This window comes from Eleutherodactylus coqui, chromosome 4 (assembly GCF_035609145.1).
Source record: "Eleutherodactylus coqui strain aEleCoq1 chromosome 4, aEleCoq1.hap1, whole genome shotgun sequence".
Taxonomy (NCBI): Eukaryota; Metazoa; Chordata; class Amphibia; order Anura; family Eleutherodactylidae; genus Eleutherodactylus; species Eleutherodactylus coqui.
The window spans coordinates 295,751,184-295,770,887 of NC_089840.1; the positions used below are offsets into that span (position 1 = coordinate 295,751,184).

The 19,704-nt window shown below is 47.5% G+C and overlaps 1 protein-coding gene across 1 annotated transcript in view; it reads right to left on the minus strand.

Moving 5' to 3' along the window:
• Positions 1-293: 293 nt before the first annotated feature.
• Positions 294-19,704, minus strand: part of GPAM (glycerol-3-phosphate acyltransferase, mitochondrial) — a 63,198-nt gene continuing 43,787 nt past the window's right edge. Inside the window, exons 19-21 of the mRNA XM_066601418.1 lie at positions 10,545-10,734; positions 9,405-9,463; positions 294-7,630 (exon numbers count right to left, since the gene is read on the minus strand). Coding sequence (XP_066457515.1) covers positions 7,514-7,630; positions 9,405-9,463; positions 10,545-10,734 — 366 coding nt within the window. The 3' untranslated portion in view covers positions 294-7,513. The remainder of the gene's footprint in view (positions 7,631-9,404; positions 9,464-10,544; positions 10,735-19,704) is intronic.

Genomic DNA, 19,704 nt, shown 5'->3' on the forward strand with positions numbered 1-19,704 from the left:
TCTTCCTTCATTTATAAAGGGGTCCCCATTACTACAGGAGCCACTAAAGGGGTCCCCATTACTATAGGAGCCACTAAAGGGGTCCCCATTCCTCAGAGGAGTCTCCCTGGTTAAACGGTATATGTTGGTATCTTATGTACTGGCCTGTAAGATGCGCTTTTTTGGGGGGGTTTTCCCTTTGTCTCGGGGGGGTGGGGGGGGGGGTTCCCTTTCACCTCAGGCAGCATCAAGGCTCGGGGTTCCCCACCAAGCGGTAAGCGTTGGGTCGCAGAAATAAACACACGCGGCTCAGATCCATTCTAAAAACTTTATTTACAGGATGACATTAGACAATGTAGAGGCCGCCGCTCCACGAAGAAGCGATGGCGGATCTTGCATATGTTAGAACAAGGCGCACGGAAATTCAAGTATCACTAAAATCTGCACAGTAAATGGTTAATAATACCACAAGGTCCCAGGAACCGTCAGTACTGGCCACTGCTGTGTGGTCCCCAGAGCTTACAATGTTGTGGGCGGAGCCTCTGGATGATTGACAGCTCCTCCTCCCCCCCGGCGCCTGCAGCCATCAGCAGAGCAGGGTCTATGGGAATGATGCTGATGGCTGTGTGCAGGGAGGAAGCGGAACTGCGGGGTGAAGTAGTCACAGCCGCCCCATGAAGGATCCCCTTAGGATATCAGTAAGGAACAATACTGGTGGCTACAGAAAGTTTAGGAAGCCGGAGGACCCCCCGAAATACATTAATTGTGTCAATTTCACAAGCGCAGGTGATGTCAGAGGTATACGGGGGCGCAGGATGCAAGAGGTGGTGGAGGTATAGGGGGACACATAAGCTGCAGGTGATGTCAGAGGTATACGGGGGGCGCAGGATGCAGGAGGTGGTGGAGGTATAGGGGGACACAGACTGCAGGTGATGTCAGAGGTATACGGGGGGCGCAGGATGCAGGAGGTGGTGGAGGTATAGGGGGACACATAAGCTGCAGGTGATGTCAGAGGTATACGGGGGGCGCAGGATGCAGGAGATGGTGGAGGTATAGGGGGACACATAGGCTGCAGGTGATGTCAGAGGTATACGGGGGGCGCAGGATGCAGGAGGTGGTGGAGGTATAGGGGGACACATAGGCTGCAGGTGATGTCAGAGGTCGACGGGGGGCGCAGGATGCAGGAGGGGGTGGAGGTATAGGGGGACACATAGGCTGCAGGTGATGTCAGGGGTATACGGGGGGCGCAGGATGCAGGAGGGGGTGGAGGTATAGGGGGACACATAGGCTGCAGGTGATGTCAGAGGTATACGGGGGGCGCAGGTGATGTCAGAGGTATACGGGGGGCGCAGGATGCAGGAGGGGGTGGAGGTATAGGGGAACACATAGGCTGCAGGTGATGTCAGAGGTATACGGGGGGCGCAGGAGGGGGTGGAGGTATAGGGGAACACATAGGCTGCAGGTGATGTCAGAGGTATACGGGGGGCGCAGGATGCAGGAGGGGGTGGAGGTATAGGGGGACACATAGGCTGCAGGTGATGTCAGAGGTATACGGGGGGCGCAGGATGCAGGAGGGGGTGGAGGTATAGGGGAACACATAGGCTGCAGGTGATGTCAGAGGTATACGGGGGGCGCAGGAGGGGGTGGAGGTATAGGGGAACACATAGGCTGCAGGTGATGTCAGAGGTATACGGGGGGCGCAGGATGCAGGAGGGGGTGGAGGTATAGGGGGACACATAGGCTGCAGGTCATGGGTGGAGGTCTATGGGGGACGCGCAGGATGCAGGAGGTATACAGGGACGTGTATGAGGCAGGTCATGGCAGAGGTATACAGGGGGTGCAGCCTAGAGGAGGTGGCAGAGGTATACAGGGATGTGTACGACACAGGTCATGGCAGAGGTATATAGAGGGGGTGCAGCATAGAGGAGGTGGCGGTGGTATACAGGGACGTGTACGATGCAGGTCATGGCAGAGGTATATAGAGGGGGTGCAGCCTAGAGGAGGTGGCAGAGGTATACAGGGATGTGTACGACACAGGTCATGGCAGAGGTATATAGAGGGGGTGCAGCATAGAGGAGGTGGCGGTGGTATACAGGGACGTGTACGATGCAGGTCATGGCAGAGGTATATAGAGGGGGTGCAGCATAGAGGAGGTGGCGGTGGTATACGGGGACGCACAGAAGATTTCTCTTCTTCATACAGTGACCCCCCCCCCACTTCTTCCTGGACTGGCATAACCACCCAGCTGCAGCCGCTGCCCAGACCCACCAATCCACATTCGTCACGCTGCATGTAGCGCACAGTACGGTATATACTTATCGCCACCCTGACCCTGCATATATGTCTTATAGAATATCAGTAGCCATCAGGGGGCATTTCTGCGTCACCCCACAGCCCTCGCTGTGCCCCTAGAGGGGTACTGAGGCTCTTTTGCCCCAATGTCTCCTAAAGTTGGCGCTCGGCTATGAAGCGAGCAGAACACGGGAGGTCAGGCGGGTTAGTGTATTGCCAGGTTTGAGTCCGTCCTGGGATGACTCACGAGCACCTAAGAGGAGTTACCTGAAGGTAAGTAGCAGCACTGCTTCATTGTAGTAGAGCAACTAAGTGGTTAAAACGCTACAATTATGTAAATGTGACGCGGTCCGAACACAAAAGGCAGAAATACGATGTATACCGCGAGGTCGGCCCTGCAGAGGGTCACACAAGATATGACAAAAGTCCCCGTTATTACATGAGCCTGTCTTGTTTTATACTCCAGTTACATCCAAAGCTGCACTTCCGATGCTGCTGCTTTCCCATTAATGCTTTGTAAGAGCTCACGGTCAGCCATTACATCACATATCTAAGAGAGGGTGGAGCCTAATAGTTGTCAGTTGTAAAGTAGCAAGCAGAAAGATTTTGAAAGCAGCTTTGGCTGTGAATGGAGAGCGCTACAGAAAAAAAGCAACATTTCTCTTTACGTAAAGTAAATCCGTGCCGCGTTCCTGAATGCGGATTTATACTTGAACTGCCACATATATCCTGCGGTTTGATCTCACACAAGGTTCTTGCCATCGGTAGGAGCCGCCCTCCTCCATAGAGAATCACTGAGGTCGTGCGACCAATCTGCACCGCGGCGTCCCAAACACAGATGATCAGGGGCCAATGAGATGAGGGGCCCCACAAGAGCGCAGCGGGAATCGGTCAGAGGGCCATGCGATAGAACAGAAGGGAAGCTATTGACCAACCTAGGACTCTGAACTACAACTCCCAGCATGACCCCACTGCACAGGAAATCTGATTCAATCAAGAAAAAGTCATGTGACCCTCCTCCATCTGGGCTCATGATGCTCTAGTCAGAGCCAGAGCTGCATTCCCAATTCCATTAACTACTTCCTAGCTTGGACCTCATCCCTATTGTTGCTCCCTGCTGGTTCAGCGTCTGTACATATTAGACCACTGGGTGTTGTGGGAGAGGAAGGCTGCTGTCAGATATATCTACACCTCCCATAATGCAATGCAGCAGATCGCAGTACATTGTCGGCTAAGGTGTACAACGGCTGAACGCAGCTTTGGCTGTGGCTAGAGTATAAATTAGGATGAGAACAAAGTATCTGTAATGTAATCGCTGTTGAGGCTGAATGTCTATTGGATACATGAAATTGTCTAAAGGCTCCTGAGCGCGTTCTCTGCATTTGGGACCCGCAGTCCCCCGAAATATCTGTTTCCATAGTAACACCTGATGCACTTAAGATGCAACAATGTATTTGTGAAATGTTGCTACAACGAGTCCGAAGCAGCCGACTTCAGGAAGAATTCCCATATATTATGGCTCAACGGTCTGAGGGAAACGGCTTCCTCGCTGCAGCATTCAGACGCAAAAAATAATTACGAGACATACGCCAACAGCGCTGCAGTACCCGGAGTTACCACTAGGGCAGCAGCATCATCTTTAAGGTGTTTTCTGTGACCTAGTTTTAAGCTCTAACATAAATCATCCTGCCGGCCGCCCATCCAGCGCTGCAGCGCCGGCGCCCACCGCACGGGACCCAGAAGAAGCGGCGGGCGGTCACGTGCCATTCAGGGTGTGCTCATGGCCACTCAGCCGCTCTCAGGCTTCAGCAGTGATTCTTCTATGAGTGGCTGAGTAATCATGCAGACAATTAACAGCACATGACCTTTGGCGCGGCGGCGGCCGCCGGGGCTGCAGGCGGGATGGAGGAGGATTCCATTTTTATTCATTTTAAGCTTTTAATTTTTTTAAAGTCACGAAACCCCTTTACACTAAAATGACCCTTTACACTCAATGAGCCCCCCAGCCGTTCCCATCAAATGGACTTTAGGGGCGGGGCTTGCACAATTGAAACCCGAAATCGGTCCTTCGGGAGGCTTTTTTTAAAGTCAACACCCTGAATCAGGTATGAGACTCAACATGGTGAAGGTATGTTGAGCGGTGAGGGCCGATAACTCGCGCCCATGTGACCTGGTCGTAACAATGCCAGATTACAGAAACTTCCCCAAATCTGCGGTCCGGGCAGAAAACTGGGAACACTGAAATTAGCAAGAAAAAATAAATTAAAAACAAAAAAATCTTCACATTTGGCGGCGCTGTGATGCGACACCCTGCAGTGGGCAAAGGGTTAAGCTTCTTTATCATAGCCCTTAGATTCCTGCCCCAAATACAAGCAGAGTGAAGATCCGCAGATCCTATGTAAACTAAGGGTAACTATAACGCGCCCCGCCCAAACATTACCGTCGGTACCGCTCATTACGGTCCCCCATATACTGCTCAGCGGTGGCCGCGGCCATTTGGGCACTGACCGAGGACCCCGAGCAGTCAGGAGTCTGTACCACCCTCTTTACATAAATATGGGAGCTTCTTATTCATTACCTCTAATGTAATTCCCCATTTGCCCCACTAGTTTTGGCTGCCCCCAGCCACCACTAGGGGGAGCTGACTGTATACAGCCACCACTAGGGGGAGCTCACTGTATACAGCCACCACTAGGGGGAGCTCACTGTATACAGCCACCACTAGGGGGAGCTGACTGTATACAGCCACCACTAGGGGGAGCTGACTGTATACAGCCACCACTAGGGGGAGCTAACTGTATACAGCCACCACTAGGGGGAGCTGACTGTATACAGCCACCACTAGGGGGAGCTGACTGTATACAGCCACCACTAGGGGGAGCTGACTGTATACAGCCACCACTAGGGGGAGCTAACTGTATACAGCCACCACTAGGGGGAGCTGACTGTATACAGCCACCACTAGGGGGAGCTGACTGTATACAGCCACCACTAGGGGGAGCTGACTGTATACAGCCACCACTAGGGGGAGCTGACTGTATACAGCCACCACTAGGGGGAGCTGACTGTATACAGCCACCACTAGGGGGAGCTGACTGTATACAGCCACCACTAGGGGGAGCTGACTGTATACAGCCACCACTAGGGGGAGCTGACTGTATACAGCCACCACTAGGGGGAGCTGACTGTATACAGCCACCACTAGGGGGAGCTGACTGTATACAGCCACCACTAGGGGGAGCTGACTGTATACAGCCACCACTAGGGGGAGCTGACTGTATACAGCCACCACTAGGGGGAGCTGACTGTATACAGCCACCACTAGGGGGAGCTCATTGTATACCGATATATACAGCCACCACTAGGGGGAGCTCACTGTATACCGATATATACAGCCGCCACTAGGGGGAGCTCTCTGTGCCCAGAAGTATACTATTTGAGGGTGGTAAGAGACCCTTGACCCTTACTGCCTTAGCACATACTCTCCCCCGCTACTCACACATCTAGACATCAGTATTTGCCTATAAAACCCTTTTCCTACCCAAACAAATGTTTAAAAAAAAAAAGAAAAAAACGACCCCTCTCACGTGCGACAATGCAACATGTTAATTGCCTAAAGCTACCAACAAACAGCATGATCGCGCCGATTCGTTAAAATTCAGTTCCACCTGCAGAATACGAATGGCGACCGAACCGCGGCCACATGATGATATTGACCGCGCCAAAGTATCCTGATTGTAAATGAATTTACCAAACTCAAGTTGCGCGAATGAGTTTCTTGCTCTCCAATCACTGCCGGCTGTTTAATCACAGCGGAGCGCAGAATTAAAGACGGGGGCGACTACCTGTATGACCACGGCGAACACTGGAACGTCGCTGTTCGCACCCCCGACGGCGCCCCACGCCAGCGCCCACTTGTGCTTTAGGTTATTCAGAATGATCTACGGCATCAATGATGCAGCGAAAACTAGTCTAAGAACAGAAAGCAGCTTCTGCCGCACGCGACACCGCGAACGGACGACCTACATTACGTCACGCGACCGGATGTAACAATTAATGGAACGTTTCTGTAACGGGATCAGTGGGAGCAGAACTACACGGCCAGCAGAAACCTGAGAAGCAGCGCCCCCAAAGGTATCCGTCATGTCATACGTCCAACCTTTTGTTTTTCCATTCCAGATCCCAATGATCGCTCCGTCCGTCCGTCCGTCCGCCCCTCCCCCGCCTCTCTGCATGCAATTCATATTCATGAAGAAAGAAAAAAGTTCTATTTGACTTACTATAATTTAAAACTTTTGGGAAGTTTTGGGGATTTGCCCGTTGGAGCCGCAGTCAGCAGCACAAGCAGCGGTGTGTAATGGTGAAGCAAGTAGTGGTGCGATTAATAACCAAACCAACTGCAACAACTGCCAACATAAAAATATCTGCCCCCCCAAAAAAGTTGTAAAACGAAAACTTGGATAAAATTTAAAGGGGTTTCTGGTTGTAAAGTATTTATGGCCTGTCCTCAGGATAAGCCATCAATAGTAGATTGGTGAGGGTCCGTTGCCCAGGACCTCCACAGATCAGAGTTTTCCAGGCTGGCATGCTTGAGTAATGAGCCGATTTCTGCACAACAGCTCTGTTCTTACTGTAATGGTCAGGCTTGGTACTGCAGGCAAAGTTCCTGTTCATTTCAATGGCTGTAATACCATGCCTGGCCACTACAGTAAGAATGGAGCTGTCTGCTTCCTGCAGACTTCAGTACAGTACATGAGTGCGATCGGCTGATCAGCAGGGCCCCCAGGCGGTAGACCCCAGCCAAATTTACTATCCTGGGGATAACCATTGATCATTTACAACTGGAAACGTTTTTAAATATTTGTACGTGACCCAAAGAGATGCAACGTAAACCTCACATTCACGAGGCGGATATTGCAGCCTGAAGCGGGCAGAGACTAGAGGTGCGCGTACTACAGCCATTACGGTAATTGTAACATGGAGGCAAAAAAAAAAGACAAAAATATCAAAAATTGGTAATTGTAAGATTTCCTACTGTGTGCGTCAGGCAGCCCAGAAATAGTCATTATGTAAAACGAGGTTCTCGAGTCACAAGTCGGGACATCTGCGATTAAAAAAAAGTGCGCAACTGGTTAGAGGGGCGCTGGAAGATCACGGATTCCATGTTGCAGGCACTTGTCTGTTGACGTGTAATGTGCGGAGCAGAGCGCGCCGCTGTGTGATGTCACCGGCCCTGCGAGGTCTACAACACCATGAAAGCCAGGATGAAGTCCAGCAGCTTGTGGCGGTTACTGTGAGGTAAGAAGGTGCCGCTCAGGTCCAGCAGGTTGGCGCCGCTCTCCTTACGAACCTGAAACACCTGCAAAACAACAAACAGATACAATGTGTCTGCAGATCGGCCACCTGCAATCAGAAGCGGCCCCCAGTTAGTGGCCCCTCCCTCTGAATGTAGCATCTATGGCCACGCTCACTAAACGCTGTGCGGGTGGCCTGGGGGCTCCATGACACGGATGCATGGTCACCACGTATATGCCGTGCGCACGGTGAATAAACCGCAGCTCTCTCTCCACGTTCCGTATGCAGCCCTTGAAGGGCGGCCTCTTCACAACGCCGGCGAAGGCGCAGCGTTTAAAACGCAGAGCGCGAAATTTGTAGAAAACTTGTGTATGTCCGTAATGTCAGAATGCCGGGCATGTGCAGTGCCAATCGCCACCCGTACCCAATCACTGCTGGCAAAGTGAAAGGGGTGGGATGAGTACAATGCTGCGAGACTCACAATGCTGTCCTCATACGCCCGTGTGAATGAGCCTCTTCACTTTTCACTTTGAAGGAACGTAAAACTAATTTCTTCACGGCCCTAAAGCCCCAGAGGTTTAACCATTAAAGGAGCCGTCAGGTTGTAAACTACTGATGGCCTATCCTCTGAATAAGCAATCAGTGATTGATTGGTGGGGGGTCTGGTCCCTCGGACCTCCCACCGATCAGCTGTCTGCCAGACATGTATGCTTCTGCACTGAGACAATTTCTGCAGGAAGAAGGAAGCTCCGTTCTTACTTAAGTGGCCAGGTTTGACATTACAGGCAAAGATCCCATTCATTTTAATGCCTGCAATACCAAAGCTGGCCACTACAGTATGAATGGAGCTGTCTGCTTCCTGCAGAATGAAAGGGAGCAAAAAAAAAAAAAGAAAAGAAAGGAGGGAAGGTAAAAAGAAAAAAAAAAAGGAGGGAATGAAGAAAAAAAAAGGAAGAAAGAAGTAAAGCACATGAATAGATAGAGGGTTTTTTAGCACAGTACAATTTAAACAAACAGCAGCTACAATGTTACACTGCGGCCTCCATTACAGAAAGCTTTTAGTGTAAAAACATCTCAGAGGCATGGGAAAAATACATATAAGTAATAAGATAAAAACGCTGTGTGCACGTGACCGCCGCCTCCCGCTACACGTGACCGCCGCCTCCCTTACTGGTGCCTTCCGCTGCATGTGATGACCGCCGCCTCCCGCTGCTGGTCTGGTGTAAAGGCAGCTGAAGCTCCTAATCTCTCCGTGACTGCAGATTAAGGCCTCTTCCTTTCTGCCCATCAAGCCTCGACTGAGGCAACAACAAAAATCCTTACATACTGCAATACTGAAGTGTTGCAGTATACAGTACAAGTGATCACATGATCACAAGCTCAAGTCTGGTGTAATTGCATATTTTTCTCCATTCCTGTCCATTTACATTTTCATAGGTTTTTCCGCATATTATACGGTACATTAAATGGCGCCATGAAGAGACGCAACTCATCCTGCAAACAACAAGCGGGGCTCAGCGGCGGTCAATGGAGGGCGGGGACGCGGAAATGTAACTTAAACCATGCTAGATCTCTGGTCCTGAAGAACCAATAAAGCCGAACCGTACGAGCGCCACACGAGCGGACCTGCCTGCCATCCCAGCGGGTCACAAGCTGCCTTTGGGGATTTTAATAAATGAGTTTCTTGACCGGCAAATTCTGAAAAGTTCTGCAAAAACGATGATGCCTCAAAAAGTTTTTCTCCACTTAGTCCCTTAGCGGCTCCTCACTATCAGAGCGCTAATGGGAGGAGGAGCCCCCATAATACTGCGGTCTGATAGGGGGGCAGCACTACTCACCCCAAGATCCAGGAAGGTCTTCAGTGCGTTTTTCACGAGGCACAAAGTGGCGCTTTCAGCTGAAGAGAGAAAGAGAAAAATGACACTGAGTGATCGAGTCAACATATCACAGACCTGAGAAAATGGGAGTCATAGCGGCCGTGCGAACAGGGGCCAACGGGGGCCGTAACCGCAGTGCGGGGCCAACATGGAGGGAGCGCTCAGTCACCTCCCCAACAGGGAAGATGGGAAGTGTTCGGTCCCGTGCCTGATTGGGAGAGCTGGAGATAATCTATTTTCCCATCAGCAACACTCGTGGATCCCAGATCTTGGCGCCCGCCGGCCCCAATCGCAGAGTACTCAGGCACGGATTGTCAGAGAGACACTTTTCCGGCAACTTCATAAAATTGCAACAGTTTAACAGATGCTGAATAGTTCCATGCGGTTCTGGAGAGACAACTAGAGATGGAAGAATAGGAGCCCCGGAGAGAAGGTGAGGAGCTTCTTTTAAAACTTCTCTGCGCATCAAGAAACTTACTCCAACACTGCCCCCCAGTGTTCTTTTCCGGTACTGCAGCCAAAAACATTCAGCTACGGAAATTAACGTAATCTCTGCCATAAAGTTGCCTGCGGTGCGCACAAGGTACAACCTACAAGCCGAACCAACCATAGCTGAGGAGGCACACGTCTGACAGCCCTCCAGGCAGAATATAAATATAGATGGGCATTTCTTTCATACCAACTGAAAGTAAAGGGGATCAGAAATCAGAAATGTGGCGCTGTGCCCCCTGCATCGTGGGTCTGACTCAGGATCACGATTCTTTACCTGGCTGTTGGTGGCGTCCATGTAGACTTATGTTTAGGTGGGATATGTGCTTTATGCTTCTCGTCCAGGCTTAGAGCGCCATCTACAGTCCGTTGTACTGCCATGGAGTCACACACACAAATGAACTATTGCGCCTGCTACAAACCTAAACTGATCGTTTCCTACAGTACTAACTCCAAAATAGATCTGTGCAGCCGACAGCTCTCCGTCCGACGGCCAACCGGGAATCTTCATTCTGCATCGCCCCGAAGACGCGGCGACGATAATAAGCGAGTCTACACCCGAGCGCTCTGTAATAAGAACTACCCCACCCGTCATCAGCGCAGAGGACTTACTGTAGACGGCGACTTTCCTCTCGGTCCTGGCTAGCAGGTATTTGTGCAGGTTCTGGGTGAACTCTCGCTCTTTAACGGGTCCGGTGAAGTTATGGATGAAAGATGCCGCCGAGCTGTACGCTTCCAGGATCGGCCCCAACAGCCTCTGCAGGAAGGTGATGAAGCTGCGATGCTCTTCCGCTGGGCTCACCTACATCACACAAGTCACCGGGTACAGTCATGTACAGGAAGGACATACACACAGATCAGTGTAACTATCGGACGGTCCAGTACCAATAATCTTAACTGCAGTAACCAGTGTCAGGCAGCTGCTGCCAAGGCAAATAGGATCATGGGGCATCAGAAGAGGTCTAGGGGCACAGGATGAGAACATTGTTCTTCCTCTTCACAAGTCACTGGTCAGACCACACATGGAATATTGTGGTCAGTTTGGGGCACCGGGACTCAAGGAGGACATATCAGAGCTTGAGCGGGTACAAAGGGGGCAGTTAGGTATTAAGTGAAATAGGCGGACTACAATACCCAGAGAGGCTATCAAAATGGGGGTTATTTAGTTTAGAAAAAAAGACGTCTGAGGGCGACCTAATAAATATGCATAGATATATCAGGGGTCAGTACAGAGATCTCTTCCATCACCTATTATACCCAGGACTGTACGAAGGGGGCGCTCTAATAACTATGTATAATATATCAGGGGTCAGTACAGAGATCTCTCCCATCATCTATTATAACCAGGACTGTAACAAGGGAGCGCTCTAATAACTATGTATAATATATCAGGGGTCAGTACAGAGATCTCTCCATCATCTATTATACCCAGGACTGTAACAAGGGGGCGCTCTAATAACTATGTATAATATATCAGGGGACAATACAGAGATCTCTGCCATCATCTATTATACCCGGGACTGTAACAAGGGGGCGCTCTAATAACTATGTATAATATATCAGGGGTCAGTACAGAGATCTCTCCATCATCTATTATACCCAGGACTGTAACAAGGGGGCGCTCTAATAACTATGTATAATATATCAGGGGACAATACAGAGATCTCATCCATCATCTATTATACCCAGGACTGCAACAAGGGGTGCTCAAATAACTATGAAAAATATATCAGGTGTCAGTACAGAGATCTCTCCCATCATCTATTATATCCAGGACTGTAACAAGGGGGCGCTCTAATAACTATGTTTAATATATCAGGGGACAATACACAGATCTCTCCCATCATCTATTATACCCAGGACCGTAACAAGGGGGCGCTCTAATAACTATGTATAATATATCAGGGGTCAGTACAGAGATCTCTCCATCATCTATTTATACACAGGACTGTAACAAGGGGGCGCTCTAATAACTATGTATAATATATCAGGGGACAATACAGAGATCTCTGCCATCATCTATTATACCCGGGACTGTAACAAGGGGGCGCTCTAATAACTATGTATAATATATCAGGGGTCAGTACAGAGATCTCTCCCATCATCTATTATACCCAGGACTGCAACAAGGGGGCGCTCTAATAACTATGTATAATATATCAGGGGTCAGTACAGAGATCTCATCCATCATCTATTATACCCAGGACTGCAACAAGGGGGGGCTCAAATAACTATGAAAAATATATCAGGTGTCAGTACAGAGATCTCTCCCATCATCTATTATATCCAGGACTGTAACAAGGGGGCGCTCTAATAACTATGTTTAATATATCAGGGGACAATACAGAGATCTCTCCCATCATCTATTATACCCAGGACTGTAACAAGGGGTCGCTCTAATAACTATGTATAGATATATCAGGGGTCAGTACAGAGATCTCTGCCATCATCTATTATACCCAGGACTGTAACAAGGGGGTGCTCTAATAACTATGAAAAATATATCAGGTGTCAGTACAGAGATCTCTCCCATCATCTATTATATCCAGGACTGTAACAAGGGGGCGCTCTAATAACTATGTTTAATATATCAGGGGACAATACAGAGATCTCTCCCATCATCTATTATACCCAGGACTGCAACAAGGGGTGCTCAAATAACTATGTATTGATATATCAGGGGTTAGTACAGAGATCTCTCCCATCATCTATTATACCCAGGACTGTAACAAGGGGGCGCTCTAATAACTATGTATAATATATCAGAGGTCAGTACAGAGATCTCATCCATCATCTATTATACCCAGGACTGTAACAAGAGGGCGCTCTAATAACTATGTATAAATATATCAGAGGACAGTACAGAGATGTCTCCCATCATTTATTATATCCAGGACTGTAACAAGGGGGGGGCTCTAATAACTATGAAAAATATATCAGGGGTCAGTACAGAGGTCTCTCCCATCATCTATTATATCCAGGACTGTAACAAGGAGGTGCTCTAATAACCATGTATAGATATATCAGGGGTCAGTACAGAGATCTCTCCCATCATCTATTATATCCAGGACTGTAACAAGGGGGCGCTCTAATAACTATGTATAATATATCAGGGGTCAGTACAGAGATCTCTCCCATCATCTATTATATCCAGGACTGCAAAAAGGGGGCGCTCTAATAACTATGTATAATATATCAGGGGTCAGTACAGAGATCTCTCCCATCATCTATTATATCCAGGACTGCAACAAGGGGGCGCTCTAATAACTATGAAAAATATATCAGGTGTCAGTACAGAGATCTCTCCCATCATCTATTATATCCAGGACTGTAACAAGGGGGCGCTCTAATAACTATGTTTAATATATCAGGGGACAATACAGAGATCTCTGCCATCATCTATTATACCCAGGACTGTAACAAGGGGGCGCTCTAATAACTATGAAAAATATATCAGGTGTCAGTACAGAGATCTCTCCCATCATCTATTATATCCAGGACTGTAACAAGGGGGCGCTCTAATAACTATGTTTAATATATCAGGGGACAATACAGAGATCTCTCCCATCATCTATTATACCCAGGACTGCAACAAGGGGTGCTCAAATAACTATGTATAATATATCAGAGGTCAGTACACAGATCTCTCCCATCATCTATTATACCCAGGACTGTAACAAGAGGGCGCTCTATAACTATGTATAATATATCAGGGGTCAACACAGAAATCTCTCCCATCATCTATTATACCCAGGACTGTAACAAGGGGGCGCTCTAATAACTATGTATAATATATCAGGGGTCAGTACAGAGATCTCTCCCATCATCTATTATATCCAGGACTGCAACAAGGGGGCGCTCTAATAACTATGTATAATATATCAGGGGTCAGTACAGAGATCTCTCCCATCATCTATTATACCCAGGACTGTAACAAGGGGGCGCTCTAATAACTATGTATAATATATCAGGGGTCAGTACAGAGATCTCTCCCATCATCTATTATATCCAGGACTGCAACAAGGGGGCGCTCTAATAACTATGTATAATATATCAGGGGTCAGTACAGAGATCTCCCCCATCATCTATTATAGCCAGGACTGTAACAAGGGGGGGGGGCTCTAATAACTATGTATAATATATCAGGGGTCAGTACAGAGATCTCTCCCTTCATCTATTATACCCAGGACAGTAACAAGGGGGCGCTCTAATAACTATGTATAGATATATCAGGGGACAATACAGAGATCTCATCCATCATGTATTATACCCAGGACTGCAACAAGGGGTGCTCTAATAACTATGTATAGATATATCAGGGGTCAGTACAGAGATCTCCCCCATCATCTATTATAGCCAGGACTGTAACAAGGGGGCGCTCTAATAACTATGTATAATATATCAGGGGTCAGTACAGAGATCTCTCCCATCATCTATTATATCCAGGACTGCAACAAGGGGGTGCTCTAATAACTATGTATAATATATCAGGGGTCAGTACAGAGATCTCTCCCATCATCTATTATACCCAGGACTGTAACAAGGGGGCGCTCTAATAACTATGTATAGATACATATCAGGGGACAATACACAGATCTCTCCCATCATCTATTATACCCAGGACTGTAACAAGGGGGTGCTCTAATAACTATCTATAATATATCAGGAGTCAGTACAGAGATCTCTCCCATCATCTATTATACCCAGGACTGTAACAAGGGGGCGCTCTAATAACTATGTATAGATATATCAGCGGTCAGAACAGAGATCTCTCCCATCATCTATTATACCCAGGACTGTAACAAGGGGGCGCTCTAATAACTATGTATAGATATATCAGGGGTCAGTACAGAGATCTCTCCATCATCTATTATACCCAGGACTGTAACAAAGGGGGGCTCTAATAACTATGAAAAATATATCAGGGGACAATACACAGATCTCTCCCATCATCTATTATACCCAGGACTGTAACAAGGGGGTGCTCTAATAACTATGTATAATATATCAGGGGTCAATACAGAGATCTCTCCCATCATCTATTATACCCAGGACTGTAACAAGGGGGCGCTCTAATAACTATGTATAGATATATCAGAGGACAGTACAGAGATCTCTCCCATCATTTATTATATCCAGGACTGTAACAAGGGGGGGGCTCTAATAACTATGAAAAATATATCAGGGGTCAGTACAGAGATCTCTCCCATCATCTATTATATCCAGGACTGTAACAAGGGGGCGCTCTAATAACTATGTTTAATATATCAGGGGACAATACACAGATCTCTCCCATCATCTATTATACCCAGGACTGTAACAAGAGGGCGCTCTAATAACTATGTATAAATATATCAGAGGACAGTACAGAGATCTCTCCCATCATTTATTATATCCAGGACTGTAACAAGGGGGGGGCTCTAATAACTATGAAAAATATATCAGGGGTCAGTACAGAGATCTCTCCCATCATCTATTATATCCAGGACTGTAACAAGGGGGCGCTCTAATAACTATGTTTAATATATCAGGGGACAATACACAGATCTCTCCCATCATCTATTATACCCAGGACTGTAACAAGAGGGCGCTCTATAACTATGTATAATATATCAGGGGTCAACACAGAAATCTCTCCCATCATCTATTATACCCAGGACTGTAACAAGGGGGCGCTCTAATAACTATGTATAATATATCAGGGGTCAGTACAGAGATCTCTCCCATCATCTATTATATCCAGGACTGCAACAAGGGGGCGCTCTAATAACTATGTATAATATATCAACATCTCAAGAATCCGCTCCTTTCTCACCATAGACACGCTGAAAACGCTTGTTGTTGCCCTCATCCACTCACGGCTCGACTATTGCAACTCCTTGCTGGTCGGCCTCCCCTGCACCAGACTCTACCCTCTACAATCCATCCTGAATGCGGCAGCCAGGCTCATCTTCCTGTCCAGCCGCTACTCGGATGCCTCTGCCCTGTGCCAGTCACTGCACTGGCTGCCAGTTAAATACAGAATTCAATTTAAACTTATTACCTTCATCCACAAAGCCCTCCACAGTGCAGCGCCCCCCTATATCGCCTCCCTCATCTCAATCCATCACCCAGCCCGGGCTCTCCGCTCGGCAAACGAAACTAGACTGCACACCCCTCTAATTCGAACTTCTCACTCCCGCCTCCAAGACTTCTCCAGAGCAGCACCGGTCCTCTGGAACGCACTACCAAAGAACATCCGGGCAATCCAGGACTCGAAAAACTTCAGGCGTGCTCTAAAGACGCACCTCTTCAGGGATGCATACCGCATTCCCTAAACAAACCCTTCTGTACTCCGCCTGATAACATGTTTCCTGACCTACTGACTGCAATCCCTGCTAGCCATCATAAACTGCTCCTGTAGTCATATTGATCCTGCCGTCGCATAGCTAAATGTCTGACTGTTGTCTGTATATAGCATCCCTCACTCTCCAGCACGCGATACTGTGCACACCTCCAGCCATTTTACCTTCTGTATCACCCCCTTACTTGTAGTATGTAAGCTCGTTGGAGCAGGACCCTCACCCCTATTGTTTCCATCAGCTGATTACGATTGTAACCGTGGTTCTGTAATTTTTTGTACTTTTGTCTCTGTATTTCCCCTGTCTATGTAAGCGCTGCGGAATATGTTGGCGCTATACAAATAAAGATTATTATTATTATTATTATTATTTATCAGGGGTCAGTACAGAGATCTCTCCCATCATCTATTATACCCAGGACTGTAACAAGGGGGCGCTCTAATAACTATGTATAATATATCAGGGGTCAGTACAGAGATCTCTCCCATCATCTATTATATCCAGGACTGCAACAAGGGGGCGCTCTAATAACTATGTATAATATATCAGGGGTCAGTACAGAGATCTCCCCCATCATCTATTATAGCCAGGACTGTAACAAGGGGGGGGGGCTCTAATAACTATGTATAATATATCAGGGGTCAGTACAGAGATCTCTCCCTTCATCTATTATACCCAGGACAGTAACAAGGGGGCGCTCTAATAACTATGTATAGATATATCAGGGGACAATACAGAGATCTCATCCATCATGTATTATACCCAGGACTGCAACAAGGGGTGCTCTAATAACTATGTATAGATATATCAGGGGTCAGTACAGAGATCTCCCCCATCATCTATTATAGCCAGGACTGTAACAAGGGGGCGCTCTAATAACTATGTATAATATATCAGGGGTCAGTACAGAGATCTCTCCCATCATCTATTATATCCAGGACTGCAACAAGGGGGTGCTCTAATAACTATGTATAATATATCAGGGGTCAGTACAGAGATCTCTCCCATCATCTATTATACCCAGGACTGTAACAAGGGGGCGCTCTAATAACTATGTATAGATATATCAGGGGTCAGTACAGAGATCTCTCCATCATCTATTATACCCAGGACTGTAACAAGGGGGCGCTCTAATAACTAAGTATAGATATATCAGGGGTCAGTACAGAGATCTCTCCCATCATCTATTATACCCAGGACTGTAACAAGGGGGTGCTCTAATAACTATCTATAATATATCAGGAGTCAGTACAGAGATCTCTCCCATCATCTATTATACCCAGGACTGTAACAAGGGGGCGCTCTAATAACTATGTATAGATATATCAGCGGTCAGAACAGAGATCTCTCCCATCATCTATTATACCCAGGACTGTAACAAGGGGGCGCTCTAATAACTATGTATAGATATATCAGCGGTCAGAACAGAGATCTCTCCCATCATCTATTATACCCAGGACTGTAACAAGGGGGCGCTCTAATAACTATGTATAGATATATCAGGGGTCAGTACAGAGATCTCTCCATCATCTATTATACCCAGGACTGTAACAAAGGGGGGCTCTAATAACTATGAAAAATATATCAGGGGACAATACACAGATCTCTCCCATCATCTATTATACCCAGGACTGTAACAAGGGGGTGCTCTAATAACTATGTATAATATATCAGGGGTCAATACAGAGATCTCTCCCATCATCTATTATACTCAGGACTGTAACAAGGGGTCGCTCTAATAACTATGTATAGATATATCAGGGGTCAGTACAGAGATCTCTCCCACCATCTATTATACCCAGGACTGTAACAAGGGGGCGCTCTAATAACTATGTATAGATATATCAGGGGTCAGTACAGAGATCTCTTCCATCATCTATTAGACCCAGGACTGTAACAAGAGGGCACTCTAATAACTATGTATAATATATCAGGGGTCAGTACAGAGATCTCTCCCATCATCTATTATACCCAGGACTGTAACAAGGGGGCGCTCTAATAGCTACGTATAATATATCAGGGGTCAGTACAGAGATCTCTTCCATCATCTATTAGACCCGGGACTGTGACTGTAACTTTGATCTTCGTTGTGACTAGATTAGGTAGTGACTGGTAGGGTAGTGGTGGTCAATAGATAAGGTCTGCTGTGATTTGTAGATGTGGTGATGATTAGATAAGGTAGTCTGATGTGACCAGTAAAGTGGAGGGAGTGGAAGTAGTGTGCCATGACTATCAGTGTAATGGTGGTGAGTAGATAATGTACTGAAGATGGGGGTAATTAGATGCAAGAGTCTGCAGTGACTGGCAATGAAGAGGTGGTAACTAGCTAAGGTAGTGAGCTGTAACTAGTTGCTAGAAGGTGATAACTAGATGTTTACCTAATCCCCACTTCCAGGCTACTAGTCACAGCAGGGTCAAACCTCTAGTTACTACCTCCTGACTACTAGTTACAGCAGGCTACCACATCTAGTTACCACCTCCCCACTACTAAACACAGAGGTTTTCTGCCTCTAGTCATCACGTTCTCTACTAGTCACAGCACACTTGTTTACTAGTCACCACTTCCACGCTACTAGTCACAGCATGGTCAAACAAGTGTGCTGTGACTAGTAGAGAAGGTGATGACTAGATACAGAAGCCTGCTGTGCCTAGTAGTGGGGAGGTGGTAACTAGATGTAGTGGCCTTCTTTGACTAGTAGGGTTGAGGTGGTGACTATGAAGTAGTGTGCTGTGACTCGTAGCTGGGAGGTAGTTACTAGATAGTCACTGGGGACATTTACAGTCCTATTAATAAGTAGAGATCCTAGATTCTGTCTCCTTACATTCTGGGGGAGGTGATGACCAGATGGAGGAGCCTGCTGTGACTAGTAGCGTAGCAGTGGTGACTAAATGAGGTAGAGTGCTGTAACTAGTAGTGGGAAAGTAGTAACCAGATGGAGAAGCCTGCTGTGACTAGTAGCCAGGAGATGGTGACTAGATGTAGAAACCTGGTGTGACTAGTAGAGGTGGTGACTAGATACTGCTGTGACTAGCAGCAGGCAGAAGGTAACTAGCTGCAATAGCTTGCTGTGACTAGTAGCCCAGAGGTGATGACTCGATCAACATTGTTCACATTCACGGAACTATTATTGAGTGGAGATCCCAGATTTTGGTTCATTACATTCTGGGGGAGGTGATCAGAAGATGCAGAAGCCTGCTGTGACTAATGGGGGGGATGGTAAGTAGATGTGGGAGCCTGCTTTGACTAGTAGTGGGAAGGTGAAGACTAGATGGCGAGGAGCCTGCTAAGACTAAGGGGAGATAGTGACTAGATCAACACGGTTGACATTCACAGCCCTATTAATAAGTAGACTAGTGACTAGTAGTTGGAAGGTGATGACTAGATGTGGGAGCCCGATATGACTAGTTAATGGGGAGGTGACGACTAGATG